The sequence below is a fragment of the Plasmodium cynomolgi genome, chromosome 14 (assembly GCF_000321355.1).
Source record: "Plasmodium cynomolgi strain B DNA, chromosome 14, whole genome shotgun sequence".
NCBI classification, from domain to species: domain Eukaryota; phylum Apicomplexa; class Aconoidasida; order Haemosporida; family Plasmodiidae; genus Plasmodium; species Plasmodium cynomolgi.
The window spans coordinates 855,705-865,723 of record NC_020407.1 but is presented as its reverse complement, the minus strand read 5'-3'; the positions used below and the strand labels follow the sequence as shown (position 1 = coordinate 865,723).

Here is a 10,019-nt window from a genome sequence, read left to right as displayed (position 1 = left end):
ATAGATAGCAAAGAGCGTGTCACAAACCGGCGAGGACACAAACTGTATGGCAAAAAAAAAAAATGCCAGGGACTGGAGATAGTTTTACGAGAACGCACATTTTTACCAAAGCGTCACAGACGCTGAAAAGGAAATAAAAAAGCGGCATGTGTACTTGCAAACATAAGCACGAATGTACACATGCGTGTATGTCCCATTGCACCTATATACGTATTTTATACTTGAACGGACGCGAGACTCTCCTGAGCAACACGGCATAACGCAGCTATGCGCTCGTTCACCATCGCCCATGGGTTAGCTCCTTCAAGCGTGTAGACCGTTATAAGCCCCCAATACACCTGCACACACATAAGCAGATGAGCTTGTGGAAGGGCGGTACAAATCAACTCAGAAGGACACACAAAAAAAGCTAAGTGACAATAATTTTTCTTAGCAATGCGAGGCAGCGCCTTGTGATAAGAACACATTACGGAAACGAAGCCCCATTTGTCTCCCCGCCGGAGATCCAACCCGCTCTACAGAAAGGTGGACACAGGATTCTCAAACCATGGAGCGGAAGAAGGCACAAGAGATTATTGATGGGATACAGGCAACTGACCCCAAGACGAGACTAAAGCACATGAAGGAAATAAAAACCTTATGTGAAATTGTAGGAATGGAAAAAACAAAAAATGAAGTCATCAAATTTTTGTACAACATAATAGAAGACGATTCAGATGTCCTCTTTGAATTGTCCAATAATTTAGTTACCATAACAAATTTTTTAAGTGATGTAAATGATTGTAGTTCTTTATGTGACTTAATATTACATTTCATTGTGACGTACGAAAAGGAAATTAATGTGAATGCCTTTCTTGCCTTTAATAATTATTTACACAAATGTGACTGTAATACACTGATAAATATTATATGCCCCAAAACGATGAATCTGGTTAGTAGCGATAGTGATAACTACCGAATCGGAGTTAGTAAAATTATTCCAATAATAATCGAAAGGTGCATACAGGAAGGACAACCTAAATATATGAAAACGTTCATCCAGGTGTTTTTAGAATTGTGTCAAGATCAAAGCATATTGGTAAAGAAATCCTGCTGTGAAACTTTCTGTTCTTTCGTTTTTATTTTAAAAAGGTATAAAGAACTTAGCCAGAATTCTATGTACTCTTCAGCGAAAGGGGAAGAAGAGAAGGGGAAGCCACTTTCTGGGGATGAAACTGCTGGGAGGGCCCATGGATATGCGGTTCAAAGTGGTGCGAATAATGAGGCAGATTGGAAGGGGGGGACACTCAATGGAGATAGGAAAGAACAGGTGGAAGGAAAACTCGAAAAGAGGGAGGAAGTGAATGGTGTGGTGAGTACCCATAGAACCACAGCAAGCGGAACAAGTGGACACACACTAAATGGGGACGAAAAAAAAGAGAAAAAAAACATCGAAGAGGAAATTATCACCTTGAAAACGAATGAAAAACGAAAAATATTTGTAGAGAAACTGTGGGAAGGAGCGAAAGAAATATATAGAAGTTTTTTTTTCCCCATCAATGGAATGGACGAAGTACAAATAAGCGCAGTATCCATATTAGCAGATATCCTAACATGTGATCCACATTTTGTAAAAAATTTAGAAGAAACGTTGAGGAACATATGTAATGACGAAAGCTGGAGAGTAAGAGCCGTTTTAGCAAATAACATTCACAGAATTTTAAAAGTACGAAAGAGTGAAGACATATCTATTGTCATTCTCTTACTGCTGAAAGATGTAGACAGCAATGTACGTAGTATTGTGTTGAATAATCTGGACAATATTTTAGTGCATTCAAAAATTAGTGTCAACATAATGGATGAAATTTTTGATGATTTGAAAAGAGACATTGATAGTAATAATGTGCATTTAAAAATTTCTTTGTGCAAATTGTTATGTTCTTTACCAGACATATTGGACAAAAATGGATCCATAGAATATATCCTGCCATTATTTTTGTTATTCGTAAGGATAGAAGAAAGTGATTTGAAGTCAGATTTGTTCACTTGTTTGCACAAAATTTCGAAACTTATTTCCTTTTTTGATATGAAACAAATTATTATGCCACTGTGTCAAGAAATTGTTAAAAGTAGGAATTGGAGATTAAGGTGTACATTATATCATTACTTAAAATTTTTTGATCACTTTTTTTTTTATCAAAATAAGGAAAATTTTTCTTCAAATTATGGCGATTTCTGGAGTTTTATAAATATAGGGGCTAAAGACATGGTCTACTCCATCCGAATGGAAGTAGTGAACACGCTACACTTTTTAATCAAGGCCAAGAGTTTCTCCTTTTTTGAAAAAGGAATTACTTACCTGTTAAATGACCTTAAAGAATCGAGTAGGCACATCTGCAGAATTACCTGTCTGCAATACATTTCCAGACTTGTCGTTTATTTCCCCCTACATTATATCGAAAATAAGGTGCTAGCCATTTTGGAAGATTTGAACACTGATCAGATAAGTAACGTTCGCTATAACATAGTTAAGACCATTTACTATGTGATGAATTACGTCAAGTACGTCTTGTCTGTCATAATGAGTGATACATACGATACGCTAATGGGTAAAATCACCAAAATGGTGGAAAGGAGGAACAGGGAGAATGAGGAAAGTGAAAAAGTTCCTGCGAGTGAGGGGGCCCAAGTGCCGACTTCAAGTGCAGGGGTGAATATAGATCAACATTCCGCTTTAGGCACAAACGCAGACGCAGAAACGGATGACGACAGCGAACATGATATGCAGAATTTTATGTCGACCAAGCCAAGTGGAAACGATGCTGGCTACTTTCACCTCTTGGAGAGTAAGCAGTGCCTCCTAAAAGATCAGATTAAGAGGAAGAAGTATTCCTTTTTAATCAACTCATGCGCAATTTCGTCCCTTACCTTTTACGACAATATGAAGAATACAGACACGAACAGGCGCTGCTGCGAGCGCATTTTGAGTTTCCTCTCGGAGAAGATTAATTCACTGGGGGCCGACAAGGACGCGGACGTGTCTACAGCATCCAAATCTTTGAAGAACGACGATTTCTTTTACTACATAAGTTCCGTAAACACGTTCAGTGCGGTGTGCAGGCCGATCAAATGAAGTCGCGAAGCGGTGAGCGGTGAGCGGTGAGCGATAAGCGGTGAAGTGGTAAGCTGTAAGCGGTAATCGGTAATCGGTAATCGATGAAATCGTGAAAGGGTGAAGTTGTGAAACCGCTTAATGTGCATTTGCGCGTTTGCGTATATATTTCACGGCGCAGGCTCCTTTCCCTCTTCCACGCCGCTGTCCAAATCGCTCCGCACTGTGCCTCTTTTCATTTCAGTGATAATTCCCCTCGCATATCCGTGCATGAATGCACCTAAATTATGCCACATTAATTTCTTTCCTTTTTTTTTTTTTCGAGCACGCACAAATTGGTATTGTTCCTGTGCGTGCATATATATGTAACAATTTTTTAATTTTTTCGTAACTTCGAACCATCGCATTGTTCAAATATTCGCCCCAAGCGGGGGCGTACATGCGTGATCTATGACGACGGTGTGACGGTAGGAAGCACCAATCTGTGGAATGCTCCAAGGGGGACGTGTTCCTATTTTTAAACATAAATCGGTGTGCACGCGTCTCCAACATGTTAATGACCATTGGACGGCAACACGTTCGGGAAAAAATGAATGTTGTGTGTGGAACAAAATTGAAAATGTCAAGTGTCACGTATTGCATGGAGGAGGGGCGGCATGGTATAGACGTATACAGGAAGGGAAGGGGAGATGAACTTACAATGGTGCCTCATTTGACAAAAGGGAGTTACAAAAAAAGGGTGGGGAGAGGGCCTCTTATCCCTATTTGCTGCGTCCCTTTGCGCCATTTTGATTGTCCCCCCATTTTTGTTGCACTACTTTAGGGCCTACGCCTCGAACAAGGCGTACAACAAGACGTTGCAAATGTACAGGGACTGGTCACTCGGCAGCTTCTTCTGCTTAATGACATTCTTGAATATGAAGAAGTAGGGCATCAAATCGAGGATATTTTGAGAATGATATACAAACTTAACATGCGCATTAATTTTTTGGTAATAAATTTTTCTCGATATTACAGAGGGGGCCATTTGAAAGGGGATACAATTTATAATGTCTTTAAGAAGCAAAAGGATTGTTTCTTTCGCCAAGGAAATTACGTCCGTATTATTTTCCAAAGATTCTATGTAGGAATCTAATTTGATCAAATTATTTGTCTCTTCTTGCATCAAGTCCGCCGGAAGGGTGGAGTCTTTTCCGTTTGCTACAGCATCCTTTGAATTTTTCGTTTTTTTATAATATAGGGAATCTTTTTTCGCCTTCATTTGGTTCGTCTGTCTGGTTTTCTTCCTATTCTTATCATCAGTCTCGTTAGCATTTATCACTTGATCCTTGCAAATTTCGCTATTCTGGAATCCACTGTGGGGGGACAGCGTGTCGGTATTGCCATTGCAGCTCGCTACTTCGTTGTGGCAGTCACTTCGGACGTTACTTATGATCATCGTTTTGTTATTATCTTCATCGTGTGGAAGATAATGTTGCATTTTCTCCATCTGGGCAACGAAGGAATTTTGGGATCCTTCCTCACGGGTCTTATTTTTTCGTCCCCTCTCAGTAATACGGTGCTCCTTCTTTGGGCCTCGTTTGAACTGTTCCGCTTTGGGCCATTCCTTTTGTGACCATTCCTTTTGTGGCCATTCCATTTGTAGCCAGTTCATCTCTTTCTCCTTCCCTCGCGAACAGTCGGCATTTCCTCCACAGATGTTTGTACCAATCGCATTCGTAAAATATTCTCCATCCATTTGGTTTTGAAAACAGGAAGGAATATTTTTTCTTCTATCAGCCGTATCATTTCTGGTTGCTTGCAAATCATTTTTCGAGGGGTACTTCTTATGGGCAAAAATATGTCCTACCTGTGAGGGTTTGCTCAACGATGCGCCGCTATTATACATGGTTAAATTTTCCCTTCCGAATTTTTCCGTTTGATAAAATTCTCCAAATCGGCTTAACCCTTTGTCGTTCCATACCGCGTCTGGATTATCCACCAAGTAGGCAAAGTTGGGGTTGTGTCCCGATTTGATTCGTTGCCTATCTGCATCGTAATTCAATTCGGCATCCGCTTCCGCACTCACTTCTGCACTCATTTCTACGCTCGCCTCCTCATTGACGCCCTCCATGAAGAACATGTTGGCCCCTGCGAGGTTCCCGTTGCTGCCTAGGCCAGTCGATCGAACTGCAGAGTTGAAGTAAAGCTTTCTTTTCAAGGAGCTATTCTGGATCAGTTGCATCAAGAAATCGTAATTTTTTTCATTTAGAAAATAGTCTAGATATAGATGTTTATGTTCTATGGTTAAGATGCAGGCATAGACGAATCCAAAAACGGTGCAATCAAATTCTTTGAAATATAACAAGGTGTTTGTCTTCTTTTCGAAAATTTTAATCACCCATCTTTTTTTGTCTCTCTCATAGAATATATTTTCCTTCGGTAGGTTCTGCATTTTTTCTACCAAGTCGTTGGAGAATTCTACTCCTAGAGTTTTGTACAGAACGGCTCTCGTCTTCGAGGTGATGCTACTATTGGGGAAGTACTCTCCATAGGGGTCTCCACTTTGAGTAACAGTACTTGGGTTTTGAACCCCATCTGAGAATGATTTTTCTTTTATGTTACTTTTGGATAATTCTCCAACCCAATTGTGTACATCCTTTTTTCCGTTTATTATGTTATAACTAGGGAAGTCCGCTTTCCCTTTGCCACTAACTGCACAGTTTGTTTGAGTGCCTTCATGTGATGAAGACGCAGAAGCACTGAGGGGGGTCTGAATGCTTAACGGATTAATCGTGTCATTTAAATTTGGTTCTCTAATGTCGGAGGGGCTTTTATTTATACTGTAAAAAGGGTGTTGCTTTTCATCGGTGCCATTGTGGTAGCGATTTATTTCTTCTGCTTCTTCACCTTCTGGTTGTATTTCTTTCGGGTCGGCCTTCTGTTTGCACCTCTCTATGCGTCTCTGACTTTGTTCTTTGGCAGTACAGCCATATGTAGTGCTAGCGTCGTTGCCATACTCGTTGAGGAGCTTGGAGAGAGGGTTCTTCCCCTGGTTTGGGCTCACCCTTTGGTTGGTGTTTCCCCCGTTTGGGGCTCCCCTGTTTGCAGCCCCTCCACCTGTTGCATACCCACTGATGGAGACAAAGAACATTCTCTCCTCATCATCAAGGTTACTAAAAATGTTATACTTCTTCCTTATGTAGTTGTACTTATGTTGTAGTGCCATCTGCCTGGACTGGTGATAAGAATAGCTTTGTGCATATAAAAACTTCCTCCTCATATTTGTCATTTTGTCTCCATCGTCATATTTGTATAACCACTTTTGTCTACCAGAATCGTAGTAAACTCCTCCAACAGGAATTATTATGGATTCTAATTCTTCTTCATTGTATAAGTTTCCGATTCTTTCTTTCTCTAGGAGGTTTATAATATCACGTAGATTCAGATGCACATTGTCCAACTGTTTTTCCTTCAACAGGTTGGAGTAATTTGCATCATTCGTATATATGCTGTTAAAATGATCGTCAGTTGATTCGCCTCCTTTATATGTAGCGCTAAAGTTTTGTTCCTTGAAGGGGCTACTTCTGCATGCATTGTTATCTACGTTTATAAGTTGTGTAGATTGGGGGCATACCATACCATTGAGTAGTACATCATTATAGTAGCTATTCATATCGTTAAGTTGCTTCCTTTTTCCCTTTGCCATTTCTTCACTGTTGATTTTCTCATCCATTTCATTATTTGTGAGTCTAATAAAATCCCACCCCTCCGCTTCATCATATTCTTCTGTACTGCCACTCTTGCTGTTGTATTTATGCTTATACTTTTCTGTACTATTGAAGGGGCTATTATCAACGTAGGACGGGATTCCACCTTCTTTTTTCGTACTGGTGCTACTGATTTGGTTGTACGTTCCGTTGAATAATTTATTTCTTAGGTAAGAATTTTGGAGGCTTTTCAATATGTACGTATTGTAGTTATTATTTTTACACAATTCTGGGGGGTTATTTTTATATATATTTAAATTGAGTAAAGAATAGTCTTCTATTTTTAATTTTTTTTTTAAACTGTAATCTACATCTCGGTTTATGCTTCTTTTCAAATTGGTTATTTTGTTTCCTTCTTCTTCTTCTTCGATTGTGTCCTTTTTATTTTCTTCATCAGCATGTTGTGCTTGGCTGTTCCCAACGAGATTAATTATTTTCCCATGGATGGGGAATGAACTACTAGGAACTTCACTTTTCCTCCTAACGCTGCTGCTTTTATCATGCACGGTATGATTGATTAGGGGACCCCCCTTCAATGGAGTTATATTTGGACAATCTCTCTTTTTCTGAACATTGCATGAAATATTCTCCTTCTTCTCGTATTCTGTTACGTTTGACTTATTCCTATTTACGTCATTGAATAAACTTCCATCCGACATGGATGAAGAAGAGTCCATGTACACACTCATGCTATTGACTGCACTGTTGGTTGTAGACTTGGGCAGCGTAATCTTCTCACATAATTCCCTCTCCTCCTCATTGCACATACTGAATAAAAACTTGGTGCTCTTCGGGGAACTGTTGTTGTGCGTACTTTCATTGAAATCGGAGCAGGTGTTATTAGTACTTTCGGTAATTGTGTCATCTGTTAACTTTTTGTACAAATGGTGATTTAGTTGGTTTCTCAGGTGTTCCATTTGGTCATCCCGCGGGTCATCCCTGGCTTCGCTTTCATGTTCTCCCGTCTGCTCGATTCCACGCTCCGCGCTTCCTTTCTCGCTATGCCCTTCTACTGTGTCTCCATTGGGCAAACCGATTTGATTATTAGAATTTAAGCTTCCACCTGCACACGTGGGGTCCTGTTTCTTCCCCTCATTCGCATGGAAAATTGACGATATTTTCTCCTTCACGTGATTGATCGCTTTTCTGGATGACGTGCTTTTCTTCACTAATTCGCGACTGGCTAGGTTTTCCAAATTGAGGAGGATTTCCCCCTCCTTGTTCTTCACCCCCTTGGAACCTTTACATATGTCGCGAATTAAGTTGTACATTGAAATGTCTTCCTGGTGGTTCTTTTTAGCGTATTCCTCGTCTTTTAAATTTTTTGGTTTCTTACATTCTTCCGCTCCGATTGCTAGTAACGGCATATCATCAGCTACGTGGGCTATGTCTTTTGTTTGGCTCCCTTGAGTCTTCTGTTGGTCCTTGGCACTTCCGTCGGCATGCTGAGTAACACTGCTAAGCTTGCTGCTACGATTGCTGCCATGCTCGCTACTTCGCCCACTACCATGTTCGCTACTTTGCCCACTACCATGCTCGCTACTGCGCCCACTATAATGTTCGCTACTGCGTCCACTGCTATGATCACTACTACGTCCAATGTTAAGTCCACTTTTTCCCTCCGCGAACACATCCTTATTCTCCCCACGTGGCATATTCGCCAAACCCGCAATTAAATAGCTCTTCTTACTTATGAGCATTTCTCCAAACCCAGTCCCATTCATTCTAAGGGGATCTTCAGTTTCGTCTCCTACTAACAGCACGTCCTTGTGTTTTCCTACCAAGGGGCACTTCTCTTCGATGCTTAAAGAGGACTCATTTTGACAAACTGTATAAACATTTGCAATATTCATATTTTTTTTCTTTTTCTTTATTCCCTTGGCATATTTCCAGATATTTTTTTCGTCTAGAAGCTCATTAGATGGAGTGTATACACCTGGATCCCCTTCTGCGTTCTCAAAGAGCTGACCCCAATTCGAGGTGTCCTCATGGATGTCTTTATTCGGAGCCGAATTGGAACCCATAATGTTTCTCAAGGAGCAGCTTTTACTTTTGTTTTTCTCGATTGAGTTTATTTTATTATTCCCTGTGAATTTTTGGTGAGTTGCGTTTTTCATTATGCGTGCGTTCGACCCACTTCGGTTTTCGCTTCCTACTTCGTTTCTCATTTCGGTTCCGACTTCGCGTCCGACTGCACTTCCGATTCCACTTCCGACTCCACTTCCGACTTCACTTCCGACTTCACTTCCGATTCCACTTCCGACTTCACTTCCGACTTCACTTCCACCTCTACTTCCACCATTACTTTCGGCACTACTTCCGTTGCGGCCTCTCCCTTCAGCATTACTTCCTCTCGTTAGTTGCTCATCAGGGAGAAGCATGGAGCTTTTTTTCCCGCCGTGGCCCAAACTTGCAGACAAATGTGACTGTTTCGTCGCTTTCATCTTTCCCCTAGTACTTATTTTTTTATTTTTTTTTTCGGAAGGTCCATCCGTTTTGACCTTTTTCAAGGGTAGCACGCTACCATTGGATGTTCCGCTTTTAAGCTGTCTAATGGCTCTAATTCTGCTAATATTAACAAAATGATTGTTATTGCAGCACTTGGTGTTGCACCTAGTGAATGCGCGAGGCCCGTTTACCCTTTCGCCTGTTGCAGCTTTTTTTTTATTTTGCGTGTTGCAATCTGCCTTGGTGATTTTTTTGTTTTGTGTTAATTTTAAGGTCTCGTATCTTTCTATTGACAAATTTGGAAAGTGGCAGCATTTGCAGTTCATTTTGTGTGCAAGTAAAAAAAAAAAAAAAAAACGTGCATATAAGAGTGCAGTTGTGTGTGCAGTCGCGCGGACAATTTCTCAACAGCCGTGCGCCAGTTGCCTGTGCAAGTGCGCGTTTGTGCTTGCCTATATGTGTGAATATCAAAAAAAATGCATTTAGCTCTACTTACATGAAAAAAAGGACATAGGGGAGAGAGTGCAGGTACGAAGGTATACTCGGTTACAGCGTGAAACTGTTACTTCATTTTTTTTATTTAACCTTTTTTTATTTCATTTTTTGAATTTGCTTACGCATGAATGTGCAAATTGTTCGCTAAACACTCGTAGTTGCTTACTGTGCAGGAAATGACTAACTGATCTCACCATTCGTTTTTTCTTTCCTTCGTAATTATTTTTGCCGGTATT

General features: G+C 40.5%; 2 protein-coding genes across 2 annotated transcripts; one reads left to right on the top strand and one right to left on the bottom strand.

Moving 5' to 3' along the window:
* Positions 1-547: 547 nt before the first annotated feature.
* PCYB_142890 (hypothetical protein) lies at positions 548-3,112 on the top strand (the record flags this gene model as incomplete). The annotated part of the gene is made up of 2 exons (XM_004224760.1): positions 548-1,056; positions 1,132-3,112. The coding sequence occupies 2 exons, from the start codon at positions 548-550 to the stop codon at positions 3,110-3,112; spliced, it is 2,490 nt and encodes an 829-aa protein (XP_004224808.1).
* Positions 3,113-3,917: 805 nt separating this feature from the next.
* On the bottom strand, positions 3,918-9,614 carry PCYB_142880 (hypothetical protein; the record flags this gene model as incomplete). Its single annotated transcript, XM_004224759.1, has 2 exons — positions 3,918-9,203; positions 9,480-9,614. 2 exons carry the CDS (start codon positions 9,612-9,614, stop codon positions 3,918-3,920), a joined length of 5,421 nt encoding a protein of 1,806 aa, XP_004224807.1.
* Between the last annotated feature and the right edge of the window lie 405 nt (positions 9,615-10,019).